This window comes from Heptranchias perlo, chromosome 3 (assembly GCF_035084215.1).
Source record: "Heptranchias perlo isolate sHepPer1 chromosome 3, sHepPer1.hap1, whole genome shotgun sequence".
Taxonomy (NCBI): Eukaryota; Metazoa; Chordata; class Chondrichthyes; order Hexanchiformes; family Hexanchidae; genus Heptranchias; species Heptranchias perlo.
In genome coordinates, this window is record NC_090327.1 from 74,288,793 (window position 1) to 74,312,975 (window position 24,183).

At 40.5% G+C, this 24,183-nt stretch overlaps 1 protein-coding gene across 3 annotated transcripts in view; it reads right to left on the bottom strand.

Annotated features, from left to right (window-relative positions):
* The window catches only part of arfgef1 (ADP-ribosylation factor guanine nucleotide-exchange factor 1 (brefeldin A-inhibited)), a 208,260-nt gene that overhangs the window by 110,507 nt on the left and 73,570 nt on the right, over positions 1–24,183 (bottom strand). For 2 of the 3 annotated variants that reach the window (XM_067980309.1, XM_067980311.1), the window contains 6 exons: positions 23,602–23,781; positions 17,906–18,179; positions 13,860–13,973; positions 6,911–7,018; positions 5,542–5,729; positions 1,447–1,580 (listed from right to left, as the gene is read on the bottom strand). In XM_067980309.1, the coding sequence (XP_067836410.1) occupies positions 1,447–1,580; positions 5,542–5,729; positions 6,911–7,018; positions 13,860–13,973; positions 17,906–18,179; positions 23,602–23,781 (998 nt within the window). The remainder of the gene's footprint in view (positions 1–1,446; positions 1,581–5,541; positions 5,730–6,910; positions 7,019–13,859; positions 13,974–17,905; positions 18,180–23,601; positions 23,782–24,183) is intronic. The other variant, XM_067980310.1, reaches the window with a different exon arrangement.

Here is a 24,183-nt window from a genome sequence, read left to right on the forward strand (position 1 = left end):
CACAGTATCCTATATATAAACCGGGTAAAAGCTTTCCTTTGGAGTTTTGGTCCAAAACAAGTACACACGGAAAGACTACTGGTCCAGATACTGTAAAAATACAATCCAAGCTTTTCTCCCCAAAAAAATCTTTCTGGTTAGACTGATCATATTCACAATCATTACCCTTTTCCGAGTCTTTTTCCCTATTTTAGTGCTTTTACCATTTCTGTCTCTTCAGCATGAATTTTGGCCATGAATGAAGAAAAAATAATAAGTTACTTCTTCTGGTATGAATTTCTGCTTGCACTGGACAAAGTGAACACAGCAGGCCAGTCAGTCAGTCATTCATGTTCACGCAGCTCTTTGTTAGAGCAATCCAAAACTAATTCCACTGCCCCGTTCTCTCCCCATAAGCCCTGTATCTAATTTTGCTTCAAAATGCATTAAAATTTCCATTAAAAGATACAATAATCTCTACTTCAACTTTCTGCAGTAAAGCATTCCATCTTCCAACAACTCACTGCCTAAAGAAACTTCTAACTTCTTTCCTCAATCTCAATGACAATTTTATCAGAGGAAATACCCTTTGCACATTTGTTCTATCAAAACTTTCAAAACCTTTACTAAATCTCCTCTTAACTTTCTCTGCTCCTGTGGCAATAAAAAGAAAATTTGCCTTACGGTTCTGAAGGGTTGATATCCTCAATTGACACAACAGTAGGACTACAAACAGCTTTAAAGGAATGTGCTATCCAGTGTAAAACTAACCATATGAAAAAAAAAACTTGGTTATTCATGCACACCAGCATTAGAATGTCAGTGTAGCTTCAGAAAAACTAAGTATGGTATTTTACTTGCCAACACACATACATAATCGGCATAGTATAAACCATATTGTATGAATACATCAGCTGGCTGAATGACAAAGATTTCACCCATATAGCTTCCTCAGAGTTTCCACGTTAGGGAACGGAATCTGGGCTATCATAAAATAATTTGCTAAAATACACCAAATTTTGGATCCTTCTTGTCTACATTCCTTTCTGTGCAAACTTTAATTAGTACTAGTGAATGGATATAGGAGCATGTTGTTATTAATGAGTGCACTCACAATGATTATACAAGTTTGGTTAAAAAAAGTGTAAGAGTTTACAAAGAAAATGAATGATCAGGCTGAAAAACCTTACAATAAGGATGTTGTAACTGCACATGGGTGCCCATTATGTAACTGCTAATGAGAGACAAAGATTCTATTGCATTAATTCTCCATATTTTTGCAAACTATTCTTTTGTGATCTAAAATGCAGTACAAGTAACACACTGGGAAAATATATTCGTGAAGGACAACCTGAACTAAATGTAACTTAAAAATTAGTTGAAGAAATATTTCAATAATTTTTATTTAAAAATGGTATACTCTATTAGTATCTTCATGAACCTAACATTTCTGTGCTCTACACTTACTTTGGATCTGGAGGACCATCAGAAAGTGGCTTCATGGAAAGTTTACATAATGATCTAAAGACCAGAAAAGCATCCTTCTGCAGAATGTGAGAGAACTTAGCACTAGAAGGACCTCCTGGAGTGATTCCAGATTCCTATAAATAAAGCAAAACCATAATTTTTAATACAACAGCAATCTGCATTTATATGGTTCCTTTAAATATAGAAGAAAATCTCAAGGCATTTTACTGAGGGAACAATAAAAAAAGACTGGAAATATATACCTTTTCCTGTCCATCTTAGAAAACAGAATACTTAACTATCCTGAAATCCAATTCATATTGTTCATCACAAAATTAAGTTCTTTAAAGTTTTAGAAATAAGATGGTAGAATATGTCTGGATATTAGTACTTCAACTGAAGACAAATTCTCAATTATTCTTTCTTATGCTGCCTACTAAGGGTGGGTAGGCCGGGAGGCGGGGTTGGCGAGGTGAGAACATACATCCTGGTTTGAGTTTTGTATAGAGGTAAACTGGATCATATTAATTAGGTCAGCAATGCACTGTGGCCCCCTGAATTAGTCTCATTGCAATGGCTTAATATTTTTGCTGTTGTACACTGGTTTAATTTGTTCTTGCTTCAGGACCATATTGTGATCGAATTTTATGACTGTGCGAAGAAGAACTTGCTTTTATATAGCGCCTTTCACAACCGAGCAATTCTCCACATAAGAAGTGAGCAACTCTGTTTCAAGGATCAATTTTATGTTGGAAGACACCACAGGAGAAGAGTCTTTGTTATTTTAACATTTCAAGGAGGATGGTAAAGTTTGTAAATCACTGTCATGAGTAAATTCATGAGTACCCCCGCCCCATTGACTCCAGTAATCTGCTTGTGCCCTGGAGCACTTGACAGATTTTTATGCTTTATGGACTTTAGAATGGGCTGATTCAGGATGGGAAGCATGTACAATGTATTGCAAAAGAATATTTTATTTCATCTATAGTGAACTTGATTTTAAAAGTGATATAATGTTAAGGTTAATTACAGTTTACAACCAAATGTGCAAAACTATTACCAATCATACTTATACTTGAAGTTTGATTCAATTAAAGGGCTTTTTCTTCAGTTCCAATAATGTGATTAAACATATTGATCTCTTTCAGAAACATTTAGTATGACTGCACATTTGACACACTGAAGGAGAGACTTGATGCATAAATGTGGCAAAAGAGAACAGAGGGATGTGGAGGCAGGGTGGGAAGTGGTAATTAGAGAGGGAGGAAGCTCAGGTGGAGTATGAACACCAGCATAGAGCAGTTGGACCGAATACTATCGTGTCTATATAATTCCTGTTACCAGAATTTATTGCAAGTATTTTTATTTTAAATTATCTATTACATCGAAAGAAGTCTGGCACTTGCCTTCAACAAATAGAGCGGTCTTTATATACTTTTCACAGCCAGCCATTTTGCACCGGTAGTCACAATGAAAAATTACTTATTTGGAAGCAGCCTTCTGACTCATCTACTTTGGTAATTTACAACATACAACACATATTAACTATTCAGGGATATAGACAATTAAATGGATTTTGTATTTCAATGATCTATTACATGTATACAAATTCAGGTTCAAGAACTGAAGCTAAGTTCAATTTGTATCAAGTTTTTGGAACTGCCTCAGTCATTACTCTAAATAATCTCCCAAAGTGTAAGCTGACAATATATCTGAGACTTGCCGATATAGTAAATCCAAATGTGTTGTAAAATTGGAAGCTTCTCAGTTAATTTTAATAACACATCAACTGATCAGTGATTCAGTCGTGACAGTTGGTGAATTTCTAACTGCAGAAGTGAATGGATTCAGGTGCTGGAAAACCAAAGACTGCACGTAGTTGGCAGGATGACAGTGACTATTTTTGTTATCAGAAAATCTATTCTCTGGCACCGATTTAAAAATGACACTATTAATTTAATAGGAACATAGGAACAGGAGTAGGCCATTCAGCCCCTTGTGCCTGCTCCGCCATTTGATAAGATCATGGCTGATCTGTGATCTAACTCCATATACCTGCCTTTGGCCCATATCCAGTTAGGGGTTACGGGGCGAGGGCAGGAAATTAGACATGAATTTAAATTTGAGGTTAGGATCAGATCAGCCATGATCTTATTGAATAGCGGAGCAGGCTCGAGGGGCCGATTGGCCTACTCCTGCTCCTATTTCTTATGTTCTTATCCCTTAATACCTTTGGTTGCCAAAAAGCTATCTATGTCAGATTTAAATTTAGCAATTGAGCTAGTATCAATTGCCGTTTGCGGAAGAGAGCTCCAAACTTCTACAACCCTCGCTCCTGAAAGGTCTGGCTCTAATTTTTAGACTGTGCCCCCTACTCCTAAAATCCCCAACCAGCAGAAATAGTTTCTCTCTATCCACCCTATCCGTTCCCCTTAATATCTTATAAACTTCGATCAGATCACCCCTTAACCTTCTAAACTCCAGAGAATACAACCCCAATTTGTGTAATCTCTCCTCGTAACTTAACCCTTGAAGTCCAGGTATCATTCTAGTAAACCTATGCTGCACTCCCTCCAAGGCCAATATGTCCTTCCAAAGGTGCGGTGCCCAGAACTGCTCACAGTACTCCAGGTGCGGTCTAACCAGGGTTTTGTATAGCTGCAGCATAACTTCTGCCCCCTTGTACTCCAGTCCTCTAGATATAAAAGCCAGCATTTCATTAGCCTTCTTGATTATTTTCTGCACCTGTTCATGACACTTTAATGATCTATGTACCTGAACCCCTAAGTCCCTTTGGACATCCACTGTTTTTAACTTTTTACCATTTAGAAAGTACCCTGTTCTATCCTTTTTTGATCCAAAGCGGATGACCTCATTTGTCTACATTGAATTCCATTTGCCACAGTTTTGCCCATTCACCTAATCTATCAATATCCCTTTGTAATTTTATGTTTTCATCTACACTGCTTACAATGCCACCAATCTTTGTGTCATCGGCAAACTTAGATATGAGACTTTCTATGCCTTCATCTAAGTCGTTAATAAATATTGTGAATAATTGAAGCCCCAAGACAGATCCCTGCGGGACTCCACTAGTCACATCCTGTCAATGTGAGTACCTTCCCATTATCCCTACTCTCTGTTGCCTTTCGCTCAGCCAACTTCCTAACCAAGTCTGTACTTTTCCCTCGATTCCATGGGCTTCTATCTTAGCTAACAGTCTCTTATGTGGGACCTTATCAAATGCCTTCTGGAAGTCCATATAAATAACATCCATTGGCATTCCCCTGTCCACTACTTTAGTCACCTCTTCAAAAAATTCTATCAGGTTTGTCAGGCACCACCTACCTTTCACAAATCCATGCTGGCTCTCTCTGATTAAATGAAAATTCTCGAGGTGTTCAGTCACCCTATCCTTAATTATAGACTCCAGCATTTTCCCCACAACAGATGTCAGGCTAACTGGTCTATAATTCCCTGGTTTCCCTCTCTCTCCTTTCTTAAAAAAACAGAGTGACATGTGCAATTTTCCAATCTAGAGGGACGGTTCCTGAATCTAGAGAACTTTGAAAGATTATAGTTGGGGCATCTGCAATGTACTCACCTACTTCCTTTAAAACCCTGGGATGGAAACCATCTGGTCCTGGGGATTTGTCACTCTTTAGTGCTATTATTTTCTTCATTACTGTTGCTTTACTTATGTTAATTTTATCGAGTCCCTGTCCCCCTTTCAATATTAGTTTTCTTGGGATTTCTGGCATGCTATCCTCTTTTTCTGCTGTAAATACTGACGCAAAGTAATTGTTCAACATGTCCACCATTTCCCCATTGTCAATGACAATATCCCCACTTTCAGTTTTTAAGGGGCCAACACTGCTCCTGACCACCCTCTTTTTCCTAATATAACTATAAAAGTTCTTCGTATTGGTTTTGATATCCAGTCAAATTGTGCACACAGATTTTACCATTGGATTTATTTTTAATACCTAACAATAACCTGCCCCCAAATATCAATTGAAATGGGATACAGTAACTTTATACAAAAAAAAATGATAAAAAAGGGGCAAATCTAATCTCTCTTTTATTTGGCATCACCTGAGTGTCACTGGACGAAACTGACAATCTGTCATCAGGCAGTGATGGGGTATATGACACAGAGATTGGAGTCCCTGGAATTCCATTGGAATGAACATTGTCTGTGTCATTGACTATTAGAGTTTCATCTTCTAGGGTGCCAGTAGTACTTTCAGAACAACCATTCCCAACTGGCTTCTCTTCTGAATCTGGAAGATAACATTTCAGTTAAACACTTCACAAAACAAGACCATTCAAAATTACCACAACTGGGCACCACTTTGAAGAAAAGGCATGTGTCAGTAAAATTTAACAAGTGAGGAATAACAGTTATAAACTAAAAATACAACAACTTGCATTTATATAGCGCCTTTAACGTAGTAAAACTTCCCAAGGCACTTCACAGGAATTTTATCAAAGAAAACTTGACACTGAGCTACATAAAGAGGTATTAGGACAGGTGACCAAAAGCTTGGTCAAAGAGGTGGGTTTTAAGGAGTGTCTTAAAGGAAGAGAGAGGTAGAGAGGTTCAGGGAGGGAATTCCAGAGCTTAGGGCCTAGGCACCAGAAGGCACGGCCGCTAATGGGGGAACGATTAAAATCGAGGATGGGCAAGAGGCAAGAATTGTAGGAACGCAGAGATCTCGGAGAGTAGTAGGGCTACAGTAGAGGTTACAGAGATAGGGAGGGGCTAGGCCATGGAGGAGCTTGAAAACAAGGATGAGAATTTTAAAATCGAGGTGTTCCTGGACTGGGAGCCAATGCAGGTCAGCGAGCACAGTGGTGATGGAAGAACCGGGCTTGGTGTGAGTTAGGATACGGGAGATAGGGAGGGGCGAGGCCATGGAGGGGCTTGAAAACAAGGATGAGAATTTTAAAATCGAGGTGTTCCTAGACTGGGAGCCAATGCAGGTCAGCGAGCACAGTGGCAATGGAAGAACCAGGCTTGGTGTGAGTTTGGATACGGGCAGCAGAGTTTTGAGCTTAAGTTTAGGGAGAGTGGAAGATGGGAGGCCGGCCAGGAATGCATTGGAATAGTCCAGTCGAGAGGTAACAAAGGCATAATGAGGGTTTATACATGGTACCAAATTACTAAGAATGTACATTTAACTTCAAAAATCAGACATACATTTAAAAAAAAATTTCAAACATCCTAAAATAGTGGTAAGTAATTTGAAGCAATTATTGCAGTGAACTACAAATAGACTTCCAAAAATAATCAATAAACTAAAAATCTAACAAGTAGTCAAGTACAGCAACCACAAGTTCATGGTTTGAAGGCACTGGGCTGTCGCCTATCACTCAAATCTGTGGACGAGTTTCAGGCTCAGATTGTTTTTTTAATATCTTTTTTGAAGGAGGGGTAGGAAAAACTGACTGCCTCACCCACCTTCAATTGCACTTTTTACTGGCCAATCACAGCAGCACTGAGGATGGTAGTGGGGAGGTCCACAGCCCACATCGTCCCATCCTCCCAGATGCGTGGTAGGGAGAGGTCCTTTAAAAGGGAGGAAGAAAACAGGGGGAAAATCAAAAATAAAATAAACAGAAATTATTTGGCAAAATATTATGACTGAAATCCGTTACCTACGACAATAGCTCTCCATCAGTCAAAGAAAACTGCAGCTCAAATACATAAGTTCCTAAAATCCACATGGATAAAACTGGTTACAAAGCTTCTCCTTTGCCCCAGAAAACAAAGTTGTGCTGACATTTCAGTCTCAACTTGCACTGTCTGGAAAACGTGACTGAACCTTGTAAGTGGCAATCATCACAATACAACCAAACTGTAACTCACAAGGCTTCATCTGAACATAAAGTGAAGGCATTTTGAAGCCTCTGTGATATCAAAAGTTTCCTGCTAGTAAGCACATTTTTGCTGACAATGTAAGGTCCCTTTCTGAAGATACAGCAGCCTCTTCAGTAATAGTAAATATAGTAACAGACAAATCTAAGCTCACATTCAAAATCACACTTATGAAACTGGTTACAATAATGTAAAATTTCAGCTGATGATCTATCCACTACCACATTTGCTGAAACACTATACCATACACATTATGAACGATTTAACAAGGCTGACCTCATCCCAGCAAAAAACTGTCATTAACTTAAAGGCTTTAAAAACACCTGCTGACAGCTGCTACAGATTTAAATTGGGTTTTGATGTGTGTACTGTCCAGAATTTGTATTGCCAAAAAGCAGCACCAGCAAACAAGCACAAGTATCACTGCATCTGAGTTCCATCTCACACTGAAATCAATGGTGACTAGAATCTGCAGCATATTGTTGGTTTGAAGTATCACGACAGCTTTACACTTCAGAAAACGGCAGCTATAGAGAACAGAGCAAACTATTCAATGCTGGCATCACAGAACACAAGGAATAGACTAAAATGGATAAAAAGATTTCTAATTTCAAAATAAACTTGATTAAGAATGTAATAATCGTGGAGGACTTCAATCTTAGAACATAAGAAATAGGAGCAGGAGTCGGCCATTTGGCCCGTCGAGCCTGCTCCGCCATTCAATAAGATCATGGCTGATCTTCAACCTCAACTCCACTTTCCCGCCCAATCCCCATATCCCTTGATTCCCTTAGTGTCCAAATATATATCAATCTCTGTCTTGAATATACTCAACGACTGAGGTAGAGAATTCCAAAGATTCACAACCCTCTGAGTGAAGAAATTTTTCCTCATCACGGTCGTAAATGGCCCACCGCTTATCTTGAGACTATGACATCTAGTTCTACACCCTCCAGCCAGGGGATACAGCCTCTCAGCATCTACCCTGTCAAGCCTTCTAGGAATTTTAGACATTTCAATGAGATCACCTCTCATTCTTCTAAACTCGAGAGAATATAGGTCCATTCTACTTAAACCCTCCTCATTCCAGGAATCAATCTAGTGAACCATCTTTGCACCCCCTCTAAGGCAAGTATATCCTTCCTTAGGAAAAGAGTCCAAAACTGTCCAAATCTTCCTGTAGACTGGGCAAACAAAATCGGCAAAAATAGTTTGGAGGATGAGTTCATGGAATGCATCTGAGACAGTTTTCTAGAACAATATGTTGAGGAACCAACTGGGGAGCAGGCTACTTTAGATCTAGTATTGTGTAATGAGACAGGGTTCATTAGTAATCTTAAAGTTAAGGATCCTTTAAGGATCACTGAAACGTCTAAAATTCTTAGAGGGCTTGACAGGGCAGATGCTGAGATGCTGTATCCCCTGGCTGGAGGATCTAGAACTAGGGGTCATACTAGGGAGACTGATCATAATATGATGAACTTCATATAAATCTGAGAGTGATGTAGTAATGTCTGAAACAAGGGTCTTAAATTTAAACAAAGCCAATTATGTAGGTATGAGGGGCGAGTTGGCTAAAGTAGATTGGGAAATTAGATTAAAAGATATGACGGTAGATATGCAATGGTGAACATTTAAAGAAATAATTCATAATTCTCAATGAATATACATTCCCTTGAGGAATAAAAACTCCACGGAAAAAGTGATTCAACCGTGGCTAACTAGAGAAGTTAAGGATAGTATTAGATTAAAAGAGGGTTACAATGTTGCCAAAAAGAGTAGTAAACCTGAGGATTAGGAGGGTTTTGGAAATCAGCAAAGGTGACCAAGAAATTGATGAGGGAGAAAACTGAATATGAGAGCAAACTAGCAAGAAAGATAATAACAGATTGTAAGAGCTTCTACAAGTCTGTAAAAAGGAAGGGATTAGCGAAAGTAAATGTGGGTCCCTTAGAGGCTGAGACAGGAGAAACTATAATGAGGAATAAAGAAATGGCAGAGATGTTAAACAAATATTTTGTATCTGTTTTCACAGTAAAAGAGACAAAAAACATCCCGGAAATGGTGGGGAACCAAGAGTCGAATGAGAGTGAGGAACTTGAAGTAATTGAGATTAGTAAACAAAAAGTACTGGAGAAATTAATGGGACAAAAAGCCAACATATCCCCTAGACCTGATGGCCTACAACCTAGGGTTTTAAAAGAGATGGCTGCAGAGATGGTGGATGCATTGGCTTTGATCTTCCAAGATTTCCTAGATTCTAAAAGGGTCCCCGAGGATTGGAAGGTAGCAAATGAAACCCTGCTCTTCAAGGAAGGACATAAGAAATAGGAGCAGTAGGCCATTCAGCCCGTCGAGCCTGCTCCACCATTCAATAAGATCATGGCTGATCTTTGACCTCAGCTTCACTTTCCCGCCCGATCCCCATATTCCTCGATTCCCCTAGGGTCCAACAATCTATCTATCCCAGCCTTGAACATATTCAACAAATCAGCATCCACAACCCTCTGGGGTAGAGAATTCCAAAGATTCACTTCCCTCTGAGTGAAGAAATTCCTCCTCAACTCAGTCTTAAATGGCCGACCCCTTATTTTGAAACTATGACCCCTATTCTCGATTCTCCAGGAGGGAGAGAGAAAGCAGGGAACTATAGGCTAGTTAGCATGACATCAGTAGTAGGGAAAATGCTAAAATCAGTTATTAAGGACGTAGTAATAGGGCAATTAGAAAATCATAATATGATTATGCAACGTCAACATGGTTTTATGAAAGGGAAATCGTGTTTGACAAACCTATTAGAGTTTTTTGACGGTGTAACTAGCAGGGTAGATAAAGGGGAACCAGTGGATGTCGTATATTTGGATTTTCAAAAGGCATTCAATAAGGTGCCATACGAGGTTGTTACACAAGATTAGGGCTCATGGCATTGGTGGTAATATATTAGCAAGGATTGAGGATTGGTTAACAGAGAGAAAAAAAGAGTAGGAACAAACTGATCATTTTCGAGTTGGCAGGTTGTAACTAGTGGGGTGCCGCAAGGATCAGTGCCTGGGCCTCAGCTGTTTACAATATATACCAATGGCTTAGATGAGGGGACCGAATGTAATGCATCTAAGTTTGCTGACGATACAAAGCTAGGTGGGAAAATAAGCTGTGGGGAGGACACGAAGAGGCTGCAAAATGATATAGACAGGTTAAGTGAGTGTGCGAGGAGGTGGCAGATGGCGTATAATGTGGGGAAATGTGAAATTATCCACCTTGGTAGGAAGAACAGAAAAGCAGAATTTTTTTTTTTAAAAAGGTGAGAAACTAAGAAATGTTGGTATTCAGAGGGATTTGGGTGTCCTTGTACACGAATCACAGAAAGTTTACATGCAGGTAAAGCAAGCAAAAAGGAAGGCAAATGGTGTGTTAGCCCTTAATGCAAGAGGGTTGAAGTATAAGAGTAAGGAGGTCTTGCTGCAATTATATAGGGCTCTGGTGAGACCACACCTGGAGTACTGTGTAAGGTTTTGGTCTCTTTACCTAAGGAAGGATCTACTTGCCTTAGAGGGGGAGCAACGAAGGTTCACTAGATTGATTCCTGGGATGAGAGGGCTGTCCTATGAGGAGAGATGGAGTCGAATGGGTCTATATTCTCTGGAGTTTAGAGGAATGGGAGGTGATCGCATTGAAACATCTAAAATTCTTAGAGGGCTAGACAGGGTAGATGCTGAGAGGCTGTTTCCCCTGGCTGGAGAGTGGAGAACTGGGGGTCAAAGTCTCAAGATAAGGGGTCGACCATTTACGACCGAGATGAGGAAAAACCTCTTCACTCAAGAGGGTTGTGAATCTTTGGAATTCTCTACCCCAGAGGGCTGTGGATGCTCAGTCATTGAGTATATTCAAGACTTAGCTTGATAGATTTTTGGACACTAAGGGAATCAAGGGATACGGAGATAGAACCATAGAAAGGTTACAGCACGGAAGGAGGCCATTCGGCCCCATCGAGTCTGTGCCAGCTCCATGCAAGAGCAATCCAGCTAGTCCCATTCCCTTGCCCTATCCCTGCAGCCCTGCAATTTTTTTCCTTTCAAGTACTTATCCAGTTCCCTTTTGAAAGCCATGATTGAATCTGTCTCCACCACCCCCTCAGGCAGTGCATTCCAGATCCTAAGTACTTGCTGTGTAAAAAAGTTTTTCCTCATGTCACTTTTGGTCCTTTTGCCAATCACCTTAAATCTATGTCCTCTGGTTCTTGACCCTTCCAACAATGGGAACAGTTTCTCTCTATCTATTCTGTCTAGACCCTTCATCATTTTAAATACCTCTATCAAATCTCCTCTCAATCTTCTCTGTTCCAAGGAGAACAACCCCAGCTTCTCCAGTCTATCCACGTAACTATAGTCCCTCATTCCTGGAATCATTCCAGTAAAGCCCTCTCTAAGGCCTTCACATCTTTCCTAAAACACGTTGCCCAGAACTGGACACAATACTCCAGTTGTGGTCAAACCAGTGTTTTATAAAGGTTCATCATGACTTCCTTGCTTTTGTACTCAAGGCCTCTATTTATAAAGCACAGGAGCCCGTATGCTTTTTTCAAACCGCTTTCTCAACCTGCCCTGCCACCATCAATGATTGGTGTACATATACCCCCATATAGGGCAGGAAAGTAGAGTTAAGGTAGAAGGTCAATGATCTTATTGAACGGCGAAGCAGGCTCGAGGGACCGTATGGCCTACTCCTGCTCCTATTTCTTATGACCATCTTCAAATGCACTCAAATTGAGATCTATAATTAATTAAATTTAATGAAGACGCATTTGCACTTGTATAAAAATTATGAACTCATCTTCATTTGTTTTTCTTAAAGTTAATACGATAAATTGACTCTCCAGATCTAAATGTATTTTAAATGTTTTTAGGAGTAGTCTAAGCTTCCTGGTGGCTCAGTGGGTAAATGCACCTCATGTAGCGCTACTGACGCAAACAGACCAGGAGGTCCCAAGTATAATCTATTGGTTTTTCTAAATTTACTCATTGGTGCCTTGCAAATTAAAAGAAAAATAAATATCACTGCATTAGTTGTGTGTTGGAAAAGAATACTGGCCGAGAGTTTCTGCAACATTGCACTGGCCTTTTCAGCACAATCCGGCCGAATCAGCGCAAAACATCGCAGAATTTTGATTTATGCTAGGCGCAAATTCGAGTTTTGCGATGTTTTGTGCTAGAAAAAAAAGCGCAGAAGCAAACCCCGCCCACAAAACTGGCCAGGCTCCCTGCTCAAAACGAGGATGGTGAATTTCTGACGATTGTGCCAGCCTGCGGCCATACGAGGAGGGTTTTAAAATTAAGCTAATTTTCTTAGGCGTAAAGGCAGTAGTAAGCATGATTTAAATGTTCTGAAATATTTTTAAAAATTAGTTTACTAAGAAACTGACCAGTGTACACCAATGAAAGTAGTAAATACTTGAGTAAAGTTTTTTTGAGTCATTTTCAGTGATTTTAAATCAGGTTACTCACAGGCAGAGGATTGGGCACCTTTATTAAAAATGCTTTTTTTAAAAAAAATGATAAACCCATTTTAAGCTGTATTAAAAAAAACTGCACCAGGTTACCACACTTAAATACATCTCTTAAATACAATGAATATTTTTGTTACCAAAAAAAACGATTATGCTATGTTAAGCTGCCGAATTGTGCTGACTCATAGCAGATTTTACATTTGTCATTATGTTAATACTTTTTAGCGGAAACTGAGCTCAACTTAACGTTAAATGCGCCATTGCAGTTTTCGGGCACAATTTGAGCCCAAATGCTGATTGCGCCCAAAGGGGAAACTCCAGGCCATTGTCTTTAAAACCAACAGAAGTCAAAATGTTAAATATTTTAACATAAATATGGAGTTGTTACATGCAATAATTTCCATATATTATTTATTTTCATCACACAACATTCATAAGACTACAGTCTACGCTCCAAACGTGGTAAAAAAATGTGACAAAGGGTAAGTCATTTATACTGTTAAAACTTGCGTCTTCAAACATTGGATATACTGACTTCATTGTAACTTGCCTTTCTCACCATTAAATCATGGCAGTTTTCAATACTACTAAATAATCCTACATTACACCATTACCTGATACTTCTATGTAACATCACAGTCACATTAAATTCTTTGCATGCCCCAGATTTAAAATTTGCTGATAACAAATTTGTCACTTTCATGCTACAGTATTACTATTATTGTACTTCTCCAACTTTACTGATTACATAATTGTCATCTGTAACCTAATGCAATTTACGTTTTACTAGAGGTGTAAAATGTACAAAAAAATATTCATAAAGAATCTATACAAAAGCAATCACTGCCATTAACCTTTTAATTCTAACATCCAAATTGCAAATTATACTGGCAGAAAGGGGAAAAATTACCTTGTGAGACTAAGGCATCAAAGAAAATCAAGGAGAAACAAAATGTCATGAGGACTTACAAGCACACATGTACAACAAAAACATGAAAATAAATTAACAGATGAAAATGAATACACTACCTCCAACAACAGTGGTCACCAACTCTTGTAGAATGTTCTGTACAATTTCATGTACATTATCCTCAAATTCAAGACCCTCCCCATGACTGCTGCCTGCAATCCCTTTTGCAAAACCTTGTGTAAGGACAGAATATAAAATGCTCAGAACAAATCAGCCAGCCAGGACTAAATTAAAAAAAAATAAAAGCAAGCATGGATAAAACAAGCTCTGATTTTGCCTCAAATAAAGGAAAATGGAGCTTTGAGAATGATTCTTCCAATGTGAAACCTTATTTGCATGTGCCTTCAGCAATATAATATTGTGATATCAATATAAAATATCAGTTCTTATTTTGTTACATGGAATTATATTCAGTTACACTGGTTTGCCAAAACCAGGTGTTTCATATCTATGCATCTGCATTGCCTGTGAAGAAAATTTGTCAAGGCATATTCCTTCTTGTCCTATAACATCATTTTATACAAAACTCCTTCCATTAAGAGTTGAACTTTTTTCTTCTTTGGTCACTTTGGTACACTAACATTGGCGTGGTGCATTCCTGCACAGTCGAAAGTTTTGATGGGACCTGACACCAAGTCTCAATTGTTAAATTAAAAAAAACTTCTGAATACTGCCTCATTCTCTTCCATAATTCAATTATCACTGACTCAAGCTGCTCTGATCTTAATATTTCACAAAACTCAGAGGCAAAATAATGATAGACCAACTACCTTCCATATGGTCTTCCTTGTTCTTGTAGTTCAGCTTCCATATATGATAGGATGCAGTCCATCAATGTTGGGGAAAATCACCTGGGTTTTTTTTTATATTCGTTCATGGGATGTGGGCGTCGCTGGCGAGGCCTGCATTTATTGCCCATCCCTAATTGCTCGAGAAGGTGGTGCAGTTGTGTGGTGACGGTTCTCCCACAGTGCTGTTCGGAAAGGGAGTTCAAGGATTTTGACCCAGCGACGATGAAGGAACGGCGATATATTTCCAAGTCGGGCTGGAGGGGAACGTGCAGGTAGTGTTGTTCCCACGTGCCTGCTGCTCTTGTCCTTCTAGGTGGTAGAGGTCGCGGGTTTGGGAGGAGCTGTCGACGAAGCCTTGGCGAGTTGCTGCAGTGCATCCTGTGGATGGTACACACTGCAGCCACAGTGCACCGGTGGTGAAGGGAGTGAATGTTTAGGGTGGTGGATGGGGTGCCAATCAAGCGGGCTGCTTTGTCCTGGATGGTGTCGAGCTTCTCGAGTGTTGTTGGAGCTGCACTCATCCAAGCAAGTGGAGAGTATTCCTTCACACTCCTGACTTGTGCCTTGTAGATTGTGGAAAGGCTTTGGGGAGTCAGGAGGTGAGTCACTCGCCTGAGAATACCCAGCCTCTGACCTGCTCGTCAATAAATTGTCCTTTGAGCATTCACATGATATTCTCCTGCTCTGCTTTAATAATTACATTAGACTCTTTGCCCAGAGAAGACAGGATTAGAATCCTGAAAACAGCAGAGCATTGAAAACTAAAAATGACAGGAAATGGCTCCAAGTCACATCTGATCAGATAAAGGAATACAGGGTAGCTGAAAATGCAGAACAAATTTTGTATGCAAAGGTTCTACTTCAAAAAATGAGGAGGATCATACTGAAGTTAGGTAATCTAACATTTTCTTCTTTTATTCAATCCCCACTTGCGTATACCAAAGCAGTAAAAGGATTCCTGGTGGTGTCTGAAGACTTGTATCTTCAGAGCAGTTTGCAGCAAACCACTCATCACCCATGCAATCAGGACAAGACATTGCAGCTTAGTAAAAGCATATGTATTCTCTATGTTGTTGCCCTGAAGATAACCTCAAGTAGAATCTCCATATGTTGACTCAAGAAATAGCCACTGCAACAGCAGAGTGAGCTCTAACTTTCTATAAAGCCTCTTCACCCAATATCCACATGTGCTTGTACTAAAATAATTGGTGCATTCTTTCACTGGAAGAAATTAGAGGTAACGAGTAGAAATCCTGCACTGCGATTTTCTGAGGCAAGTGAAACTCAGAAATATTAGGCAGACAAGCATGAAACACACAGTTTGAGGACTGCCATATTTGCATACCAAGTGAGATAAGCCGGATCCACCATCGACACAAGCTGCTCACCAACAACCCATGTTGAGACAAAGGCAAACAAGGGAGAGAAACTTAAGATTGCTGAAACCCAAGGATTCCAAGCCATTTGATATCAACTTGTTCAGAACCAAATCCTGAATCAGAATAGGGCATGAAAGTTTGCATTTTCCAAGTGTCTCAATAATCAGGACACCATGTGTACATCTTTAGTGTAATCACTGTCAGAAGCAGATACTTTTAAAAATGGGAGTGACGTAGCTCTACAGAGAGTTTGGAGAGAGTCCCAAATCTAGCAACATCTTTAAGTTTTATAAGATTGTTTGATTGCTACTGCTCATTGAAATGTGAATTTGGCCTTATCTTCATCTTCAAAAGAAACTGCTGCACAAGACGGAAATCTCCATCAGTCCCTTCTAAAGAATGGGAGGAAAAACAAAGATCCTTCCCTTGATAGCCATTTGTATTGAGAGCATCTTTAGCAAATCTTGGAATAATTTTGCTGTTTGAGCAATACTGTCCACTCCGGTGGACTGCCTGCTGTTGCCAGGGATCTATTGAACAACTAGAACTTTTCACCAGATATGCGACTCACTGTACTTCATTTGGACCTGGGAAACAACAGGTATGCTTTGAAAACATGAACCATTTGGAGCACATACGACAGCTTATCTGGACTAGGAACCACTACACCTTCTCAGATGATCCTCACTGTGGTTCCTATTAGGGTAGAAAGGTGTAACCATGTGGAGATGTGGTTAGCAAAAACAGCTACACAGTACAGAGCCTTTGCTTGCTGCAGGGTGCAACTGAAGCACATCCCTAATTGTGAGGCAGGTCAGGTGTTGAATTGAATGGTTGTGTAATGAATCAGTGCCTTTTTAGTTAAGTGCTATTGCTGAGTTTTGGGGTGGGTCCTTGAAGGGAAGCCCAATCCCTGTATCCTCACTTCATAGCCCAAGAAGATGTAATAATCCAGGTCAGTGATGTTGAAATAACAGTGTGCCTTGGACAATTTAGCCAAGGGTCTTTGGGTCTTGATGACAACTGGAACAAGGTCCCACGCTGCTGATAGAGAGGGGACCATTGTCTGTTCAAAAAAGCTATGATGGGACAGTCTCCCAAGAGCTGAAGATGCAGTCATGAAATAGTAGCGGTGACTGTCCTTGGTTAACATTGATGCTCTTTTCATTCCAAAAGGACTGCTGTTGCTGTAACCACTTCCAGCTGGAGCTCAGTGTCAAAATTAACTTGGTCAGTGCCTACTTCTACAACAGAAGGGGCAGGTAATTGCCCAAGTCTTGGTCAGTGACCAGAACACTCCTATCAATCGGTCACAAAGTGGGTCGGTTAAATCCATGATTGGTGCCAAAACCCAAAGATACAATCAACTAATAACCTGTGCTGGAGAAGGTTGTACCTAACACCTAGGAAACTGTAGCCTTCTTCCAGCTGCGTAATCCAATGTCGAACATTGCTCAACCAGATAATTGTTAAAACAGTCATCTTGTAACCCCTCCCTGCCCACAGTTAATTTTCCATCACACTGGCTGGAGCCAGATGTATCTCTGCATCAAGAGCATTTGTTTTTCAACATTCTGGTCTGCAGGATCATCTTCCAATAGATTTAAAATAAATTGAACAAAGAAATTAAATTCTTATTCAAATTTTTCCCTTGTGTGGAAGGCATCAGGGATCTATTGCTGACAATGGGAGGAAAGAACTGTAGGTACAGCCTAGAGCAGAGTATCTTACTCAAGTGGAGTAAGGAAAGATCATTTGCTTGCACAATTCTCTTAAAAAGGGTATACTGGCCTACATATATGGAAACTGAACTGAGAAAGAATACAGTTTATCCATCCTGTAGTACATATCTAAGGAAATAACAAAATAAATAATTTCCTTTCTTTTCTAAGTTACAAAAACTATGTACAAGAGTCTATGAACAAATTTATTTACTTTTAGCTGCTGTGGCCTGGTCAACTTCTGTTTGCTCATTTTCTGCATTACAAACGTCAGTCCCATTTTCTGGCTCTGTATCCTCCTGAATATGTTTGTCCACCTCATTGATGTGGTCTGATTCCACTTCAGGCACTTGTGCCAGCTCAAGAACAGGCTCTTCCTCAAGTTGACTCAGTTGTGGGGATTCAGGTTCATACTGGTTCCCAGTGGATTGCTGCAGATGATGTTGTTGCCGAAGTCTCTCCTTTTCCATCTGTTTTACTTCTTGCAGCTGTATGCATAAAGACATGGTTTAAAACTGAAAATGGAGTATAGTCTTCCACCTCTGAGGAACTTTGCGTTAAGTATGACAACTTTTTAGCTCAAACATGGAGTTTTGAAAAGGATGGGCACAGATTTTGGAGACACGTTCACAGACTTGAGAGGAAAGGGAGATTGGAGATGGCATGGTAGTTTTCAAGGACAGAGGGGTTAAGGGTGGATTTTCTGAAGGGTGATGGTGGTGGTTTTGAAAGAGGGACAGTACCTCAGCAGGGGGAACCATTTACAATGTCAGCGAACATGGGGGCCAGGAAGGGTAGTTGTTTGGTCAGCAGTTTAGTGGGAATGGGATCAAGGGAGCAGGAAGTGAGTCTCACAGATGAAATGAGCTTAGAGCGAGCACGAGGGAAGACAGTACAGAAACCACAGCAACACGTGGTATCGGGACTGGGGCAGGGAGTGCTTGGCGGGAGGCTTGGCTTGGTGGGCAAGGGATATGGGGAAGCGGCAGAGGCAGCCAATGAGGTTCCCATTGCTGCCATAGCATCAAAACGGCCCAAACCAAAGTCACAAATGAGACTGCCCTCGCTTGGTTCCACTCACTATCCAATTGTAGCTAGAATATCTCCAGCAATGGCTTCTTTTTCTGACCATCGCACCATGACCTCTGTAGTCCCACAAGGATCTATCCTTGGCCCCCCCACCTTCCTCTTCTACCTGCTGCCGCTTGGTGACAACATCCACAAACACAAGGTCAGCCTCCACATGTACACGAACAAAACTCAGCTACACCTCTCCACCACCTCGCAGCCCCTCCACTGCCTCTGTGCTATTTCAAAGCATGGGGTTTAGTTGGCTGAAGTCGTGGATGTCAATAGCGCGATGAAGTTAGAGAAAGGGACACATAAGAGGCCAGAGTCGAGGGAATGGAGAGCTTGGTGGGGGCGGGGGGGGTTTAGGGCTGGAGAAAGTTACAGAGATAGGGAGGGGTGAGGCCATGAAGGGATTTGAACATGAGGATGAGACTTTGAAATTTGAGGCATTGAGGGACTGGAAGCCAATATAGGTCAGCAAGGACAGCATTGATGGATGAGCAGGATTTGGTGCGGATGTTTGAATGAGCTGAAGTTTATGGAGGGTCCAGGATGGGAGGCTGGCCAGGAGAGCATTGCCTTAGTCGAGTTTGGATGTGACAAAGGCAAAGATGGCCTGAGGTAGGGGTGGGCAATGTTACAGAGGTGGAGGCAGGTGGTCTTTGCGATGGAGAGTTAAATATCGGGAAGACCGGAGAAACTGTCTTCAGCCCCCTCAGCACAAATTCCGTAAACTTGCCTTCAATTCCGACCCCTTCCTAGACCACTGTCTCAGGCTGAAACAGACTTTTCACAGCCTCGGTGTCCTATTTGACCCTGAACTGAGCTTCCAATCCCATATCCTCTATGTCGCAAAGACCGCCTACTTCCTGCTCCAGTTATCGCGTATACACTTTAAAACAGTTTTTCTGATATAAATGTTAATTTGGAAAGTACAAATTTCAATTATAATTAATCTTCACAAATTATAATGGCCTGCAAGTCCAATATATTACAAAAATCCTACCAATAAAAGGTTAAGCTAAATTAGATTAGATGTTGGGACTTTAACTTTCCCAACATTGACTGGGACAGCCATAGCATTAGGGGCTTGGATGGAGAGAAATTTGTTGGAGTGTATTCAGGAGGAATTTCTCATTCAGTATGTGGATGGCCCGACTAGAGAGGGGGCAAAACTTGACCTCCTCTTGGGAAATAAGGAAGGGCAGGTGACAGAAGTGTTAGTGAGGGATCACTTTGGGACCAGTGATCATAATTCTATTAGTTTTAAGATAGCTATGGAGAAGGATAGGTCTGGCCCAAAAGTTAAAATTCTAAATTGGGGAAAGGCCAATTTTGATGGTATTAGACAGGAACTTTCAGAAGTTGATTGGGAGAGTCTGTTGGCAGGCAAAGGGACGTCTGGTAAGTGGGAGGCTTTCAAAAGTGTGTTAACCAGGGTTCAGGGTAAGCACATTCCTTATAAAGTGAAGGGCAAGGCTGGTAGAAGTAGGGAACCTTGGATGACTCAGGAGATTGAGGCACTAGTCAAAAATAAGAAGGAGGCATATGACATGCATAGGCAGCTGGGATCAAGTGGATCCCTTGAAGAGTATAGAGATTGCCGGAGTAGAGTTAAGAGAGAAATCAGGAGGGCAAAAAGGGGATATGAGATTGCTTTGGCAGATCAGGCAAAGGTGAATCCAAAGAGCTTCTACAAATACATAAAGGGCAAAAGGGTAACTAGGGAGAGAGTAGGGCCTCTTAAGGATCAACAAGGTCATCTAAGTGCGGAACCACAAGAGATGGGTGAGATCCTGAATGAATATTTCACATCGGTATTTACGGTTGAGAAAGGCATGGATGTTAGGGAAATTGGGGAAATAAATAGTGATGTCTTGAGGAGTGTACATATTACAGAGAGGGAGGTGCTGGAAGTCTTAACGCGCATCAAGGTAGATAAATCTCCGGGACCTGATGAAATGTATCCCAGGACGTTATGGGAGGTTAGGGAGGAAATTGCGGGTCCCCTAGCAGAGATATTTGAATCATCCACCGCTACAGGTGAGGTGCCTGAAGATTGGAGGGTAGCAAATGTTGTGCCTTTGTTTAAGAAGGGCGGCAGGGAAAAGCCTGGGAACTACAGACCAGTGAGCCTGACATCTGTAGTGGGTAAGTTGTTAGAGGGTATTCTGAGGGACAGGATCTACAGGCATTTGGAGAGGCAGGGACTAATTAGGAACAGTCAGCATGGTTTTGTGAGAGGAAAATCATGTCTCACGAATTTGATTGAGTTTTTTGAAGGGGTAACCAAGAAGATAGATGAGGGCTGTGCAGTAGACGTGGTCTACATGGACTTCAGCAAAGCATTTGACAAGGTACCGCATGGTAGGTTGTTACATAAGGTTAAATCTCATGGGATCCAAGGTGAGGTAGCCAATTGGATACAAAATTGGCTTGACGACAGAAGACAGAGGGTGGTTGTCGAGGGTTGTTTTTCAAACTGGATGCCTATGTCCAGCGGTGTGCCTCAGGGATCGGTGCTGGGTCCGCTGTTATTTGTTATTTATATTAATGATTTGGATGAGAATTTAGGAGGCATGGTTAGTAAGTTTGCAGATGACACCAAGATTGGTGGCATTGTGGACAGTGAAGAAGGTTATCTAGGATTGCAACGGGATCTTGATAAATTGGGCCAGTGGGCCGATGAATGGCAGATGGAGTTTAATTTAGATAAATGTGAGGTGATGCATTTTGGTAGATCGAATCGGGCCAGGACCTACTCCGTTAATGGTAGGGCGTTGGGGAGAGTTATAGAACAAAGAGATCTAGGAGTACAGATTCATAGCTCCTTGAAAGTGGAGTCACAGGTGGATAGGGTGGTGAAGAAGGCATTCAGCATGCTTGGTTTCATTGGTCAGAACATTGAATGCAGGAGTTGGGATGTCTTGTTGAAGTTGTACAGGGCATTGGTGAGGCCACACTTGGAGTACTGTGTACAGTTCTGGTCACCCTATTATAGAAAGGATATTATTAAACTAGAAAGAGTGCAGAAAAGATTTACTAGGATGCTACCGGGACTTGATGGTTTGACTTACAGGGAGAGGTTAGACAGACTGGGACTTTATTCCCTGGAGAGTAGGAGGTTAAGGGGTGATCTTATAGAAGTCTATAAAATAAATGAGGGGCATAGATAAGGTCGATAGTCAAAATCTTTTCCCAAAGGTAGGGGAGTCTATAACGAGGGGGCACAGATTTAAGGTGAGAAGGGAGAGATACAAAAGGATCCAGAGGGGCAATTTTTTCACTCAAAGGGTGGTGAGTGTCTGGAACGAGCTGCCAGAGGCAGTAGTAGAGGCGGGTACAATTTTGTCTTTTAAAAAGCATTTGGACAGTTACATGGGTAAGATGGGTATCGAGGGATATGGGCCAAGTGCAGGCAATTGGGACTAGCTTAGTGGTATAAACTGGGCGACATGGACATGTTGGGCCGAAGGGCCTGTTTCCATGTTGTAACTTCTATGATTCTATAATTATATATCTCAATTCCACTAAGCAATGGAAAAGTCAACATACATTCTCATCTGTTCTATAAATCAACAATTGCCAACATTTTATTTAATTCCTGATTGTAGCTATCTACCTACCTATCAAGGTTAATCTTCCTGCACTGGTGTAAAATATTATTTCTCAAAGTTATTATAAGTTTCCCAACTACATTTTCAAATAAAACCAGTGAATCTTCCATGGCATTATTTACAGTGGGTAGGAGGTTACACTACTTTGGCGGAGGAAAGGAGATGGCGATGCTGGAATGTGGGTGCATGTTGCCACTGAAAAGATTTGGAAAGAAGTTTAAGAGAGATGTGCTTAGTGAGGGTAAAGGTTTTTTGATTGGTTCCATGGACATTTAATCAGATAATATGCATATGATCACCCACAGCACTGCTCATGGATAACAATATTTTAAATGGTGTTTTTTCTCTCCCACAGCAGGCAAATATATAATACATTTATTGTTCCATTATAATAATAAAAATGATACATATTCATGTTTTTCATGTCATGCCACATTTATTCTAGGAAATTTGTTGCAGTTAATCATCTCATATGCAAATTCTTCCAACAATCCTGGCTCATACACAATTTTTTTGCCAACAATCTAATTAAAAGAAAGTTATTTGAAATATACAAAAGCTTCTCAAACAGAAAACACTTTAACAACACAGGAGTCAGGATATCTGCAAACTGGATTTAAAAATAACCATAGCAAAGCAATTATACTTGAAAAAAAGAGAAAGAAAGCTAGGCATTCCATTTTGGGTTTTGACTTGCAGTCTGAAGAGCAATTAACCTCTGACTGACTTCGCCCTGTACAGTTCACTCAATTAATTGTGATTGATCTGAGGCTCTGTTTATTAGACTTTGTGAACTTAAAAGGGACAGAGCGCTACCTTACCAGCAGAATAATAAATTGTTTGTTACCTGGTATAACACTCTAGTCTTACAAAAAAGCCTATCACCTGACTTTTTCTTAAATTGTTGGAAGACATTTGTATGCAAGCCAATTAGCTGCAAGACATTTGTTTGCTAAACCCATTTAGAATAAATCAATTAATCCATTATATTAATGGTACCTATGCATACCTTTTGTTCATCACACTTCAGGTCCAGTAAATTTGTTCCCCTCACATACCATAATCACAGTAATAAATACATGCATGCAACATACTGTAGCTACAAAAATAAGCAAGCACTTGCATATCGATAGTTTTTCATGCCCAAGTTCTCAGAGTTCTCTCTGGAAGCCAGAGTGTATAATTTTTGAGTTGACTGTACCTTCAAGAATTCAATACTCACTGCTTGGTTTTCCATTCGTGCAAATATAACATTCAACATCTGTGTTAGTGTTGCCTTGGCTGTGGTTTGGTTTATTAAGTTTTTGCTAGCCAGATAAATATTGTAGCATGTTCTAACAGCCTGCAACACAGTTCCTTCATGTATTTCTATGTGCTGAGATGTTACTGCAGTTAGCAAGGCCTAAACAGAGAGGGGGGGGGGGGGAAAGAGGGGGGGAATGATAAAATGAACATTATTTCAATGAGGGTCATTTCATGATAGTATTAAAATCACAAACAGTAGTTTAGATATCACAAGAACATAAAGTATTAAAAAAATGTGCCAATCAAGCCCATTTTATCCTGACTCTTATGATTATTTTATTGTGGGTTTCTTCTCTCCTCCTCCTCCTCTCCCCATCCCCCCCATCATTATGAGGGCAAAAGGTTAATACTACAATCACTAAATCAGCAGCAGCATTTATAGGTAGCTGTTAGTTTACAAAATAGTAACCACAATTGAGAATGTGCAGCAGGGCACTGTATTCACAAGCAGATTGGGGTTAATTACATTGCTCTTCCTATTGTTAAAATAAAATGGATT